Source organism: Tamandua tetradactyla, chromosome 1 (assembly GCF_023851605.1).
Source record: "Tamandua tetradactyla isolate mTamTet1 chromosome 1, mTamTet1.pri, whole genome shotgun sequence".
NCBI classification, from domain to species: Eukaryota; Metazoa; Chordata; class Mammalia; order Pilosa; family Myrmecophagidae; genus Tamandua; species Tamandua tetradactyla.
In genome coordinates, this window is record NC_135327.1 from 141,578,542 (window position 1) to 141,594,807 (window position 16,266).

The window sequence follows — 16,266 nt, forward strand, 5'->3', positions numbered from 1 at the left end:
TAAGTTCATAGTGTCAGAAATTAGAATATAGGTTACCAGGGACTGGTGTGAGGGTGGTGAATGGGAAGTTAGTGCTTTAATTGTACAGAGTTTCTATTTGAAATGATGGATAGTTTTGTATGGATGGTGGTGCAAAACTGTGAATGTAACTAAGAACATTTAAATATACCTGGGCATGGCTAGAACGGGGAAATTTGGGGTTACTAGAACAACAACAACAACAAAAATCCATAGGACTGTATAGCATAACGGGTGAAACCTAGGGTGAACCATGCACTATAGTTAATAGCACAATTATAAAAATGTTCTTTCATCAATTGCCACAAATGTACCTCAGTAATCACAGATATTAATATTGGGGTGGTTTTAACTATTATTTTTCTGGAAACATACAACTTCTATGATAAAAAAATAAAAGTTTGTGGGTGGGGGCAAGGAAAAAATACTATGTAGGGTATGATTTTGGTTAAAAATGTAAATATATGTATAGAAAAATATCTGGAGAGATATGCATTTATGTGTTAATAATGATAATCTCTAAGTGGTGAGGTTATAATGTTTTTATTTTCTTATTGCTATATATCTATTTTCTAATTTTCTGCAATGTAGTTATATTGCTTCTATAACAATAAAAGCTTATTTTAATTATTTTATTTAATAAAAGCATGAACTTCCAAAAAATTGTGGGGTTCCTCCCCCCACGTCATGTAACCCTGATTCCAAAAAGTATGTAGACCAACAAGTACAAAACTAGGAATCACTACCCATCTGGTAATAGCATATCCTACTTGTAGATAAAGTACTTGAAGGAATAAATTATCAAGTGCTTGGCTTATAAAGATAATACAAAAAGTTACACAAATGTCACTGCACAATAAATTCAGGCAAGGGAACAATTTAAATTATCTTTGAAGTATTAATTGAAAAAAAAAAAACCACAAGTAAGATACATCTTGCTATGCTTCATTCACCCACCAGATAAAGCCCTGACTACTGTATTTGCCTTTAGAAAAAAAAATTCTAGTGTCTAGTATTTAAAATGTATAAATTAATAATTTCACAAAAGCTCATAACCCCACCCCAGGATGAGTTCCTCATCTACGCCTCGGGAGTGGCATTCGGCTCTGAGTCCTCCTGGGGAGGGAGAACTGAGGCTTCTTGTTCAGCAAGGGCCTCTCGAACTTGACTCCCTAAAACTGCATCATGAATGCTGTGGAAGAGCAGCTCCAATAAAGCAGGATTTTCAAAAAATCTATTTCGAGTGAGGTCATTGACAACTTGTGCTATAATAGAAGAAAATAAAATTAGTCCACACCCTGAATGTCAGTCATGAACATGAAAAGAAAACAAAAAGTAACATATCCAGATAGATATCAAAACAATAAAAAGAAGTTAAATAGTAAAAAGTTTCACTCAAATTCTTATCCCCATCACACCTAGTCCCAGGAAGCTATTTTAATTAGTTCCTTCTGTGTATTATTCTAGCACTTCCCTATGAAAATATAAGTAAATATGATTATATATTCTTATTTCCCCCCTTTCCTTACCCAAAGACAACATACTATGTATACTACTCTGGATTTTTGTTTTTTTTACAACTGCATGTTATTCTACTGCATACCCTAGATTATTTAACTGGGTTTGACACCCAAGTTGTTTTCAGTCTTTTATTTTTATAGACAATGCTGTAAGGATTAATCACACACAGGTGACATTTTGAATGTATGCAGTACATTTCTTGATTTGCTGGATTAAAGGATAAATGCCTTTGTAATTTTGTAAGATAATGCCAGTCTGCCCTCCAAAGGTGCTGTCCACGAGTACACATTCCTCTACAGGTATATCTACAGAATATATGATCAAAGACTTTTGACTTGTACTTTTAAAAATTGATATCTTCATGTAGATTTTGATGTATTGTTTTAAGCATTGTTTCTGATAAAAATGTATCACCAAACTAAAAATGGCAGACAAGGTATTACAAAATCCATAGCATGGAAATCAAGCATACTGAATGATTTTATAGTTTGAACAGGTGTATGGCAGCCATTAAAGAATTTATAAGGAATATATCAATGCAGAAAAATGCTTTATGTCCTTTCCTCCAGCTCTAGTTCAAGACACCCACGACAAATAATTCAGTGACATGAGTGTTTGTAAGGGTTAATTTCAAAGCTAGCACTAGGGATTTTCAGTAGAGTACTTCTCTTCTTTTACCAAAAACTAAAATTGAGTGAAAAAAATTTCAATGGTTGTTATTAAAAAAGAAACAAAATCAATACGTTAAAACTTCTACCCATCCTAGAAGTGTACTCACCACTGCATCCTGCTAAGTATACATAAATACCGACATCTCCATATTCTTTTACGATCTGCAATAATGTTGAAATAAAGTTTAGTTTCTCTTAACTCTGTGCCAGATGAAAGTTTTTTCCTAACAATATGTATTTCAGAGATATGAAACACTGTAGTTCATTCAACTTGAGCTACTATTCTTCAACAATTATGCATTGTTGAGCTAGTGATTTAAAAATAACTTTGTATTTCTTTTGATTTTTATATGGACTGTGATAATTAGGGATATTGAGGAATTACTGTTAAATTTTATTTAAATGTGATAAAGGTGTTATGATAATTCATTTTTTAATTAAACAAGCCTATTCTAGAGATATACACTGAAATATTTATCAATGATTTGGTGACTGGGATGTGCTTCAAAGTAATAAGAAAGGAGAACTGGATGAAGGATATAAATGAAACTAGATTAACCATAATTTATAACTGTTGATGCTGAGCAATAACTACATAGGCATGCACTATTCTATACATTTAATTTTTGCATAGTTTTGACATTTTCTAAAATCCAAAGTTTAAAAATATAAAAAAAGAATTAAGAGCTAAAAAGGAACCCTAATTCAACTCCCTGATTTTACAGATGGCAAAATGGGTGCCAAGACATAAATGACTTGTTCAAGATGACGCTTACCCCTGCCACAGTTTTTACTCCAACAGAATCAATAAAATTGACTTGTGTAAAATCCAGAATGACGGTGTGGACATTATCCCCCGGGGGCATAAATCTTTGTAGTTCTTCAGGAAATGTGCTTTTGGTGACTACAGGTGGATATTTTACTTCATTGTCATCTTCTTCAGGCTTGGTATTATCTTCTCCATCTACTTCTCCATCCTATGTCAAGAATGAAGTCAAACCAAGTTTTATAAACAACTGGTTCTGAGACAGACTTATGAGGGAAAATCAGAAACTGTCTCTATATGTCCAAGCTTACTGGCTATACCAGATACCTTCTAAAATATCTGACATATCCCAGACTTGTAAAGTGACAAAAGGAATGTTTAGACATTCAATTTTAGCTCATTTTCTTTGCTGCTTCTCTTCCTCCACTTTTTTATGTACAATGAAATCCACTCTCCTTAGTCATTAGCTATTTATCCCTAACTTCTAAAATAGCTCTACTAACTTCAGCAAGCAGGCCACAAGCTAAACAGTAAAAACCAACCTTTGATCTTTTTTACTATCAGCTAGACAAATTTATGGGAAAATATTAATGATAAAATTTACTAAGGTACTGCATGATTTTTATTTTATTTTGTTTTTAAACAATGTGTTTTTTGGCTGATTTCCGCTACAAATTTAAGAAGCATTTGCATAACTGATCTTATCACCTACCTTTAATACATAAAGGATAGTTTCTAAGCTTTCCTTTGGACTTCATGCTGTGAAAACCTCAATTATGAACAAAGGGAGGAGGCATGGCAGGTTGAAAGAGAAGGAAAAATTACATCTAAAAGATCACTTACCACTTTGACAACAGCATTGGCCATATTTGCGTTTCCGACCTCCTTTGCGTACTTTTTCATGGCCTTTCTTCTTGCTCCCATAATGAGTGCAGGGTTTACTCCAGTCTTTACAGAAGTGCGACATATGCAAAATCACTTCATGGCTCCCAAGGACCCACCCAAATGCAAACATCTTTACATCTTCCTATTGAACTGCTTCCTATGCCAGGTTATCATCTCGACCACTGGCTCAGATGCCCTGAATTGAGTCACTACTTGCTTGTTAAAAGAACATCATAAACTTTCTCATTCTCAGTCTTGATTCAAGACAATCAGAAGCTAAAGTATTAAAGAAGATTTTTATAATGGTATTTTAAAAACTTAGCTCTTTCAGTTTCTTACATTTAAGAGATTCTGTGAGTTGAACTGGGAGGTTTTCATACATACTGGGCAGTGTGGGGTCGGTCCAATCACCGCTGAAGGAAGTCACGTGATCCCAACAATAAGAAACCTAAAATTGTTTCTCCTTATTTTATTTTCTCAAAAAATTTATAAAAGTGTAATATATGCATATGTGAAAAACAATCAGACAGTTTTAAAAAGGTATATGAGATAATTAAGTGACCCCCCCACATCGCTGTCAATCAACCTGGCCCCTCCTCAGTAACGGTCACTCTTAATTTCTTGTGACTCACCTTTCTTTTCAATGCATTGCTGTACAAGTCACTATTTGCATAATAAATTGGGGCATTGATTTGAAATATTTTTATTCCAGGAATTTCTTTCACCTGAGGAGTAAAATATTAGTGAATTTAACACAGTGAAATATTTCAGCATCAAAACTGCAATTGCCTCTGTCCTCCAACTTGAAAATCAATACAGCAGTTGCTAAGGGTCCTCTCACAGTGTTCAGTTAAAACACTGTCACTCTACCCAACCCACTCATACTCTGGAGGAAGGCTTTGGGGAGAAAATCTTAAAAAATGTACATCTTCCCATTTCTTTTTTTTCCCCCCATTTCTTTTAAAAGTCTTTCTTTGTTTCATTTTTACCAATAACATAAAGAAGACGGCACTGAAAAATATTTAAAAGGAGAAAAAATGGATAGGAGAGGAGAGGCTGCTGCCCAGACTGTGAGAAGCAGGCAAATAAAGTGAACAGAGATTTACATTGTTTAATTCAGAGAATGCAGGAAAAAGCTCAAATGGACACAAGTGAAAGAGAGTGACTATTTTACTGAGATTAGATGCCTCCATGGGCATTGCCTTCAGGTCAGTCTCAGTAAGTTCTGAAAATAGTGACTTCCTTCTCTCTGATATTTTCATGTCTAGAACCCAAAACCTTGCTCTCTGAAATGAGGCCTGGGGTTGACGGAGCCAGCCCCTCAAATGACCACTGTGACACTTTCTTTCCTGGAACCCCTACAGAGGCCTCATGGAACCCTAGGACACAGTTTAGCAACCAGTAATCATCAAATAATTTTTTGGGATAAGAACTTAACACCTTATAGAGAGTCTGAGAATTTCTTCTCAAGCGAAAAACAGACAAAAGTATAATATAAAAATATAAACAATAAAGCTGAATTGGAAAGTAAATTGAAGTGCAGCTTTTCACTGTGACTGCTATACATGCTCCAGTTTCCCGCTTTTTGTACTGGGCAAAAACAGTATCGTCAACCATATAACATGCTTACATTTAAAATGACAGAAAAAAGTCCTACCTCTTCATATGCATCTTTATCAATATATACATCAGTGTCAGGAAGCTGTCCAAGGACTTTGTAGCTCGGACTAGAGATAGAGGATGAGTGTATTAAAGTACCATTATGGCAAAGTGTGGAATGTGATTAAAAAAATAAATCAACACAAATTTTTACTTTTACATGTCATATGCAGATTTGTCAGTGAATTCAGAAATTCACGATCCTCGAATCATGCCTCTGTAGAAAAGTTCCATCCAGCACATTCCCATTGTATTCTAAACCTAACTAGCCACACTCACCTCATACCACATATACCCCACACTCATACCTCATACCACACACACACCATACACCACATATACACACCACACTCATTTCACTCTCTCATCACACACTCAAGCCACACACACTCCATATACTACATACCACACAAAGAATCTGAGCCGGATAAAAGACTCAGGCATTTAAAGATGGGGCAAAATGAATTTTGTGGAGTTTGTCATGTCAAGAACACTTGTAACTCAAGTTCTCCTTATGCCACTCAGTAGGCAGAACTGCTTTCTGAGCCCTAATTCTAAAGTAAGAGAGGACTTTTTTTTTTTTTTTCTAACAAGAGATATTGACTTGTGGGAGGTGTGCATGTTGGGGTGGGAATAAAACAAAATTTCACTTAAGTTAGTGTAGAAGTGTCCTTAAGTTTGGTTTGAACAGATTCTAAATATTTTTTGATAAGCTTAATTCTTAACTCTTTTGATAAGGCAGTCTAGCCCAAATTAGATATCTGCAATGATGACAGGTACTATTTACTGAGCACATGATATTACCTTACTCCATCTTATGAACAATTCAACTAGGCTTATTAGTTATCATGTAGATGAGAAATTGTGGCTCAGTGGGGTTGGGTGAGTACTTCGAGGACACAGAGTTTGACGAAGCCAAAATACGGCTCAAGATCTTTGATTTGAAATTCCCTGCCCTTACCAGTAGGCCTGGTGCTTCTTAGCATGTATGTGCAAGTGCTTTGGTCATCAGAATACTTAATCCAACTGTTAACTGTTCTGGGGGATTCCCTCGACAAGCATTCAGAGAATACCACCACAGGCCTGATATGGACTCCAGGAACATGGTCCCTGTGACCAAGATGCTCACAGTCAAATGATGTCCGTACACAAATACAATACCAATGACTGACATTGTAGATATAAGACCAAAGTGCTATGGGAGGAATATCTAGTCCAGATTTTGAGGTGAGGGGTATGGAGCCCAGTTACAAAGGAAGGGTAATAATCTCACAACAGAGACTTTGAGTGGGCATGGGGCAAGCCAAGGAATAGCAGCTTAGGCAAAGCTTTTGCAAGGAGGGGGAAGGGAGAGTCTGAAAGGCTCAGGGACATGTAGGCCCATCAGTGAGTCTGGAACAAGGAATGTGGGTGGTGGGGGAGTGGTCAAAATACAGATCTGGGCACAGGGGCACAAAGGGCCTTACAGAACTTTGGACTTCATCCTGAAGGCACTTCTTTGCTGAAAAACTTTCTCCCATTTCTCAGAGCCCAAATCCAAAGGCACATACTGCTCACTCGGGTATTTCAGGTCCTCCAGGATGTAGATTTGTCACTTACTACTTCCTGCTGTAAACTTCTTACAACTATGCAGGGGGTCACACTAACCCTTTACTTATTCTTAGGCTTCCATCCAGAGTTTATAAAACTTGAACTCAGGCTCGTCTGCCTCCAGAGTCCAGGCTATTTCAATGACAACATGTCACCTTTGTTTATGGTGACTTCTTTATTTATCATAAACACAGCATTTTTTTAGGTTATTTTATTCCTTCCACAGTGGGCTCAGCCTACTGGGGAGAACAGATGACAGGTGATAATGGATCAAGGTGGAAGAAGGAACAGCTGAAGACTCGCATATGCTATCCTATGTCAGAGTCTGCTCCGTGCCCTTGAAACCCATGTCAGCACCTGGCACTAAAGCAAACTGCAAGAACACACAATTTGTTCAAAAGAGGGACAGTTGGCCAGTGCGCTACTGGCAGGAACAATGATGGAAATGAGGTTCTTTTAACAAAACCACTCTCTAAGACAAACAGAGCAGCTGGCAAAATTCTACTGAATTTTTAATTTGGTGATTGTTTGATTTTGTGAACAGGGCCCATGAGTATGACATCTCCCTCTCATGCTGACTAGAAATAAGCAAAAGGCCCCACTTCCACCAATTCAAGCTTCTGTCAACATTGAAAGTCAAAGTTTCGGTTATGACACTCATCCCACATCAAGCCACCCACTCACCTCTGTGTTCTGTAAATAACAGTCAACAAAGCAATGATGACAGCTGTAATCAGACCATAGTCCAATCCCAGGAACAAGGAGGAAACAAATGTGGTAAGCCAGATGGTCTAAACAAAACAGAATGCTTTAGGTTAAAACCATATCAATGGTTGATAGGATAAAGTTAATTGAATTCTTTTAAGATACATGGTAAAGAAAGGGAGATAATTTAGGGGAAAGATGCAGCTTTTACATCAAAAGAGTGTGAAATAACATTTTAAGAAAAGGGAAAAAACATTAAAATGCAATAAAAACACATACACACACGCACCAAGATACACACGCACTCACCCTGGCCTGGCTGGATACTGCATATAAAAACAACTAACTGCAGTAATGATCTTATCTTTCTCACATTTTCAGTAGCACAACTCCATTTGCTGCTATGACATATTCACCTAACAGTCACCTTTGCCACTTACCAGCTCTATTTTGCTGGTTCTCCAGAAAAAGGGGAGATCTGAGAACTGCATAAACATTCCTTTCAGGTTGACAATCACGATGGCCGATAGCACAGCCTGAAACACAGCACATCCACACATGCTTCTTCTCTTGTGTCCAAAAAGCCCCCTTTGGCTCCTTGCTGGCCCTTCCCCTTCTACTACCCTCCTACGTTATAGCAAAAACCCATAAGACAGTCATAAAATATAAATGAATAAGGTAGAAAACTTTCTGCACACAGAATCTCACAACAAGTCCAAACTACACACCTGGGGTAATGATTCAAAGAGAAATCCGGTGGCTAATATGACCAGCAGAATCATTAATGAGGCCAAACAACCTGCAAGCTGAATGAGAGAAGACACATGGAAGCAGCTTTTAGGAGACTTGAGTAAGAGGTAGGGGACATAAGCTGGTCTTATTAATCACTGTGGGAAGATTGAGAAAAAGTGGATTGAAGTAAGTCATCCAAACCATTACATAAGTCTATAACTCCTTCCTACTTTTTTTCCAAAGTTTTGGTTTGTCTTAGAACTTTTAAGCAGAGGCTGAAAGGCTTAAATACACTGACAAATGCCCTAGCCAGAAGTGGGGGGAAAGGAAATGTCAGGGGCAGAATTAGACCCTCAAAGCCAGAAGAGTCCAGATGAGTGTCTGCGGTCCGGCCTGAAAGCCACTAGCCACACATAGCTATATAAATTTAAGAAACAACGAAACTGAAATAAAATAAAAAATTCAGCCCTTCCATTGCACTAGCCACACTGCAAGCTCTCAGGAGTCACATGTCGCCAGTGGCTACCATATTGGACAGCACAGATACTGAACATTTTCATCACCGCAGAAGGTTCTACTGGATGGTGTTGTGCTAAAGTGTTGGCATCCTGCCCATACTCAGTCTTCATGACAACATCCCATGCCAGCACTCTGAGGTTTACTAGTACTAGGGAGTGCTGTACAACTTTCTGATTGAACTGAAGATTATACCTCTTTCCTATAGATTTAGTTCCTTGTAGTTTGCTTTAACCCATCATGCCTTTCTCTGATTCACTACACAGCTTGTCAGAGCATGGATCTGTAGGTAGAGTAGCTTTGGTTGGGTTCAGAATAGAACCAAGAGATTAAAAATTTAGTTACTGCCAAATTATTGGTCCTTAGAGGCTGTTGTGTACACACCTGTGTCTTCCCTCCAGTTCCTTCCTGAACAAGGCTTCGAGACAAGGAACATGAAATTGAAAAGGTCTGGAAGAGTGAGCCAATGGAGTTACACAGTCCTAGGGCAATGAGCTCCTGTTCCATGTGGAAATAAAGCACAAAAGACATAGGTCATTCTTCAGGAGCAAAAGCACAATGATCCATTTCATACACATTTTAAGCAGTAGAGGCTGTCTCTTTATTTTCTATTCAGATATAAGAATTGTATAGCACGAGTTTAAAATAGGAATTGTTATGCATTTCATGGTGGAAGCAAAACACATTGAATTTTTATTGTGTTGGAGATAAATACTACACTCCCCCACCATCCCCCTCTCCTAGCATACTCTTTACCACACAAAAATACTATTTTTTTAAGCTGCAGCAAAAGGGATGAAATGCTTTTGTTGTTAAAGAGAACATTACTAGTATATAGGACTTCTGCTTCTTTTAAATGCCTGGGCTGTATTCATCAATGAGTACATGCCAGTATCTTCCTGGGACCAGTGGGTCTTGCTCTCAGTGGTTCTTCAGGTGTTCTTGATTTGATCACTGTATCTTATATGAGTGTGGGACATCTGGTCTCCTCTTATAAACACACAGGACATTAAAATAGGCATTGCTGTGCCAAGATTATGTTCCTGCTGTTTCACTTAAATATTGTATCCGTATTTATAATATAAAAGAAGGTGGGAAAGAGAGTTGTGGAATCTGAACAATGAATCATGTATTCCAAGTGTAAAGCTTTCGTAAAGAAACAACAGTTCTGAAAAAACATTTTATGACCAGTTATGAGCTTTAAAAAATATTATAGGAGTATGCTTAACCAGAAGGTTCAACAGAGATTCTGCCTTTCCAGTTGGACCCCTGCCCATGTGGACTTTGTACCTCAGAGACCTGATTAACTAATGCACATCTATAATGCAAAAAATTGTACGTTGAATAAATACATGCTCCAAACACACTCATCATGAAAGTTTTTTCTACCAACGTAGATAAATCTAGGTAATTTGCTTCCCACAACACAGTATGATTTTCTGTAGATGATTTTACCTGGTTGCCGTCAACCTGGTAACCATGTTTATTTGCCAAGGTCTTGGCCATGGAGATGGTCACTGAAAATCCAACGATGGCTATGGCAATGGCATCCACGTATACAAGGTGGAAGAGGCTGGTGTCTGGATTGGCTGGAGGTAGTAGCCTGAAAGGTCAAGATAATTTTCACCTGGATGTTGTGACCACTGGGAGAAACCGAAGTGCAAATGAGGTCATCAAAATTTGGATACTTGTTAGCTGATTTTGCAAAAAAGAAGACCCTCCTTCATACGGAGAGATTCTTTTCAAGCCTAAAGCTCAGAGTACTGGTTTTCTACCTAGATGGGTTGTCAGCAGAGATCAGATACTGTTTTATTTATAAAAGGAGTAACCCCATACCTCATGGCACTCTTTATGGCAAGCATAGGCAAAACACAGAACCAGGAAGAAGATAAGCGCTCAGATGCCACAAGACATTTGAACCAAAGCCTTAGGGTGTTGAGGGTGTTAGACAGGGGCTGTCTTAGAGGACAATTACTATCCTAGTACTATCAGATACCCTCCCCATGTTATTATCCCTATGCATGAATTTCTAATATGGGAAAAGCACAGTACAAAGATCATAATCCTACTCCTTGGGTCTCACCTTGGAATTCCCTGAATCTGGAGGAACCAAAAGCATAACCCTAGAACTCCACAATGGAGAATTCAACTTTTGTTGTCCTATTCTTATACTTTGGGACCCTTGTCCTAAGGCAACAGAATAGGGATTCCCTAGAATATTATGGGGGAAAGGGCAAAAGGGATTTTCAAAGGCATCCTGCTCCAATTTAAAGCTCTGAGTGAATACAAACAATAACTGATTAACTGATTAACAAGATCATTTTTATTATAACAAACATTTATTAGGAGCTTCCTCTATCAGGTTCTGGGCTCATTTAATTATCTCCAGCAACCCTATCAGCAAGACACCATAATAATCTCCCTTTTCCAGGTAAGACAAATGAGGCAGAGTGAGGCTAAGCAACTTAAGTGTACAAGGCCAAAAAGCTCTTCTACTAATTATAACAAAAACCATAAAGAACCCACCTCCCTATGTCTGTTCTCTTATTATGCCATATCGCAGTGATGGGAGGGGAGTCTCAATCCTGGGGTACGGTAAAGGGAGTGGAGGAAGGGAAAGGAACCTAATATCTGTTAAGCCCAGATGATGGGCTAGATGCTTTACATACATCAATTCTATTTCAAATGGGTGCCATTATTGTCCCAATTTACAGTGAAAAAAATGAATGCTTGCAGATGTTATATCATTTGCTCAAGTTGGAGCAGCGAGTCAAACTCAAAAGGTCTGATGGTAAAATATGTCTTTCCCTTGTTCTTTACCTCATAACAGTTAACCGGAAGGGAAAGCCCAGCAGCAGGTTTGGAATAAGGATATTCCTGAGGAATAAGAATGTGAGAAAAGGATATATTTTGGAGTAAGACCGGTAAACCAAGAAACAGGATTTGTAAGTCACCTGTTATTTTCTGAGCACTGCCACAGCATTCATTTATGCATGTGTGTAGGTAGGTGTAGTAATTTGCTTTCAAATATGGCCACCAACAGTTCCTCCCATCCTCTTACGTTCATTCTGCCTCTCCCATCTAAAGGCAGGAACTATTTCCCTCCTGTTGATTCGGACTGGCCTTGAGACTTGTTTTGACCAACAATATGGGGTGGAAGTGATGCTGTACGAGTGCTTTAAGAGGATTGGCAGCTTTTGTTTTTCTTTCTTGCTGTCCTGCGCGGCCACGAGAAGTCTGGTACCCAGCTGGGGACAGCACATGGAGCCAGACTTCAGCTGCTCCAGCCTTCAGCTGCTCCAGCCAGTCCAGCTGAGGTATCACATGTGTGAAGAAAGCATTCTTGGATTGTCGAGCATTAGCCGCACCTTAAACATCTGCAGCTGCATGAGATGCCCCAAGTAGGACCAGATGAAGAATTACCTGGCTGAGCCCAAGCCAGGGTTGTTATTTTAAGCCACTGTTTTGGAGGTGGTTTGTTATGCAGCAATAAGATTTATAGATAACTGAAACAGCATGATTGCACGCAGCTAGGTAGTTAGGTGGGTATAATTTATTTCTCGCTTAGTTTTGGGTAATGTTCCAGGAACACAAAGTTTCTGGGTGGCCAAGTTCAAGAAAGTTAAAATGTTTTTTTACTTTTCAAAATAAGCTTAGCTCTCACATAGAGGAGAAAGCATTTGGGTACAATGCAATAGGGAAAGAAAGGTATTAGGTAGACATTATGATGGTGTGTGTAGTTGAATATATTGATACATTTTTTTTTCTTTTTTTTGTATTGATATATTTTTTAAAAAAGAGAAATCAAGTGTAAGCATTTTGTATTTAATTTAATTATTTGTTATTAGTAACTGAATAGGATTAGCTATTTGATCCAACTGAAGAGTAATGTTTGTCACCCGACTATTGATGGCAGAGCCCTGCGTGTGAGGTAGTGGAAAGGGCACAGGACTGGTACCAGGGGTGGGACTCACAGCCAGTTGCCAAACCTCGTCATGTCTCACAGAAATTATCTTCCCTGACACTCTACTTAAACAGCAATTCTGGTCTCCCATCCCCACCTGGCTTCACTTTTCTTCTATAGCAATTCTCACTATTTGTCTGTTGGTTAACTGTTTGCTGTCAATAGATGATAAGTCCCAAGAGGGCAGGGACCTTTGTGTGTTCGTTTTCAGCTGCTGCGTCCCTGGCACCTGATAGGCAGTCAATAAACATATGCAGAATAAATGAGTTTTCTTACCTGTAAAGCGGAGATACTAACAAATATTGTCAATAAGGTTATTGTGAGCATCAACTGAGATGAAAGATATAAATGTATTTTATAAATGATAACTCCAAATAGGAAAGCAAAGTAATACAGTTTTACACCAAATTATTGTAACTAACAAGTTCATGATACCAATTTATGGTTGTGAAGTTTAAAAGTAGAATGCTCTCTTCCTCCCTCAGCACTTGCTCCCTGGGGGGAAAAATGGCTTAAAGCCACTTCCGTTCCCTTAGCTTCCCAGGAGATTCTTAGATGGGACCAGAAGGTGAGTCATCAGTGTCCAGCATGTGGGTAAATGATCAACTCTGTATTTTAGAGGTTCTGTTGGAAGGAGAGAGGAGGGTGCCAGAGAACGAGTCAGATAGTAAAAGAGACAGACACAGTGGGACTACTGGCTGGTAGCCACTCTTGCTCTTTCAAATATGAAGAGAATAATACATTTTTAAGAAGTTAGAGAAAAAAGAACAGATGAAGTAAAGAAGGAAAATGTTATTTGAAACTAGGAAACTAGTTAAAACAGCAGCCATAGAACTTCCAGTCAGCGTGCCCGGATGTGTGCCCTGCGTGCCGGTCGTGACACTCACCCTTCCGCACCTTGTCCTCCCGCTGCCCCTGACAAGGCCTTGACTACGGCATCACCCCGCAGATGACAAAACTGAGGCTTGTGGGGATACGTGACCTGCCCAAGGTCTGGCCGCTACTAAGTGGCAGGCCAGGGTCTGGGTCTTTCTAACGTCAAAGTCCACGCTCCTAATTCTTATGCCACCCCAACAGAGCTTTTAAAAACCCTGAAGTGCTAAGTATTAGGAAAACAAAACAAAACACCACCAACACAACAAACCCCAAACTCTCAGCTATTTGACATATAGGAAAAAAAAAGAGATTATTTTTCTTTGTAAGAGTACTAAAGCAGGAGTTAACAATGAATAATAACGATATATCCAATGATTATTCCAGTTACACTGTTATTTGAAAATATTTTTCCTACCCCAGAGGAAGTGTTCCAACGACATCCACATTGTATGATTCTTTCAAGTTAAATCCAGCTGAAATGCCAGTTCCCATGACCACCTAAAACAGACACAAATTCAAATGTATCTTCACAGATGAAAATTCAAATGCTACAGAAGTGAGCTTCAAAGAATGTGTTAGGCAAGCCACATCTATTCTTGCTTTTAACATTGAGTTTTAAAAAAGAAGAATTATAGTGCCTTCCAGCCATTTTCACTTCTCTAGCGATACTACCTCACGTAATAAAATGGACACTACACTTTCCTTGTGGTGTGGCAATTTTTCCTTCTTACTTTTTTCTGTTCCACATTGAAGTTTGGCTAGTTGACTGCAACAGAAAGACGCTGTAAAACCTCTGAGAAGTTGGCTTTGTTGTGGGGCGAGATGAAATGAGTCTCTGGCTAAGATATTACGGATAAAGGACACCAAAATAAGTACCGTTAGGGCGTTCAATGACGGTGTGCCATTATGAAGTGTACATTTGGATTTAGAATCCTCCTGCTGATCCTACTTTGAGGAGAGCACCATGAAGTGTGGTGAGGGGCTCCACAAGAGCCCCCTAAAGCTGTTCTCTCTTATTGCAGCTATAGAGTAAGGGCCAGAGTGGAAGGGCAGGTTGCAAAAGGCCATCCTGGATTGTCTGGGTATAGATTTAACTGGGTGTGAACACAGCCTTTAGTGAGCTTTATAGTTCCTCTACATGTCAAACAGCTGAAGATTTGGGTTTGTTGCATTTGTGGTGTTTTTGTTTTGTTTTCCTATGGCTTAGCACTTCATGGTTTTAGAAAACTAATACAAAGCAAATTGTATTCATTCCTAAGAACTGTTACTATAGTTTTCTTTTTTTTTGAATTAATTTATTTATTAATTAAAAAAATTAAGAAAAAAACATTAACATATCATTCCATTCTACATATATGATCAAGTAATTCTCAATATCATCACATAGTTGCATAGTCATCATTTCTTAGAACATTTGCATCAGTACAGAAAAAGAAATAAAAAGACAACAGAAAAAGAAATAAAACGATAACAGAGAAAAAAAAAGATTATACATACCACACCCCTTACCCCTCGCTTTCATTTATCACTAGCATTTCAAACTAAATTTATTTTAACATTTGTTCCCCCTATTATTTATTTTTATTCCATATGCTCTGCTCGTCTGTTGACAAGGTAAATAAAAGGAGCATCAGACACAAGGTTTTCACAATCACACAGTCACATTGTAAAGCTATATCATTATTCAGTCATCATCAAGAAACATGGCTACTGGAACACTAGCTGTCACTTTTTGTAGCTTCTTTAAGAATAATATGTAGCTTTTAAGATTTTTATCACTGTATTTTGTTTTCAACAGTTTTACCATATTGTACCAAGGTGTGGCCTTGTTTAAATCTGTTCTGCTCAAGGTTCATACAGCTTGAATCTGTAGCTTAATGGTTTTGTCAGTTTTGGAAAGTTCTCAGCTCTTATCCCTTCAAATATTGCTTCTGTTCCATTTTCCCTGTCCTCTCCTTCAGGGACTCCAACTACACATTTGTGAGATCTTTTCTGCACTGTGTCCCAACTGTGTCTTACATTCATTCCTATATTTTCCTATCTTTTTTATTTCCTTCCTCTTGTTAGGATATTTTCTTTTGAACTCTCTTCTAGATCACAAATCATCTCTTCTAGATCACAAATCATCTCTTCAGTTGTGTTAAATTGCTGGTAAACTCATGCCAGAGTTCTCTAGAGAAACAGAATCAACAGGAGATATCTGTAAATATAATATTTATAAAAGTGTCTCATGCAACCATGGGAATGCAAGCGTCCCAAATCCATAGGACAGGCTACAGGGCTGGAAACTCCAAAGGAGGGTCTCAACCAGCTTCACGAGAGGCTCACTGGCTGAAGAAGCAGTGAAAATTCTCTTTTCTCCC

At 38.3% G+C, this 16,266-nt stretch overlaps 1 protein-coding gene across 6 annotated transcripts in view; it reads right to left on the reverse strand.

The window, feature by feature from the left end:
- Positions 1-554: 554 nt before the first annotated feature.
- SLC26A5 (solute carrier family 26 member 5) overlaps positions 555-16,266 on the reverse strand; it is a 56,898-nt gene continuing 41,186 nt past the window's right edge. For 4 of the 6 annotated variants that reach the window (XM_077158578.1, XM_077158443.1, XM_077158644.1 and 1 more), the window contains exons 9-20: positions 14,319-14,401; positions 10,519-10,666; positions 9,448-9,561; positions 8,544-8,621; positions 8,256-8,351; positions 7,795-7,901; positions 5,519-5,588; positions 4,494-4,586; positions 3,820-3,924; positions 2,987-3,187; positions 2,318-2,372; positions 555-1,283 (exon numbers count right to left, since the gene is read on the reverse strand). In XM_077158578.1, coding sequence (XP_077014693.1) covers positions 1,099-1,283; positions 2,318-2,372; positions 2,987-3,187; positions 3,820-3,924; positions 4,494-4,586; positions 5,519-5,588; positions 7,795-7,901; positions 8,256-8,351; positions 8,544-8,621; positions 9,448-9,561; positions 10,519-10,666; positions 14,319-14,401 — 1,335 coding nt within the window. In that variant the 3' untranslated portion in view covers positions 555-1,098. The remainder of the gene's footprint in view (positions 1,284-2,317; positions 2,373-2,986; positions 3,188-3,819; positions 3,925-4,493; positions 4,587-5,518; positions 5,589-7,794; positions 7,902-8,255; positions 8,352-8,543; positions 8,622-9,447; positions 9,562-10,518; positions 10,667-14,318; positions 14,402-16,266) is intronic. The other 2 variants (XM_077158704.1, XM_077158790.1) reach the window with 2 other exon arrangements.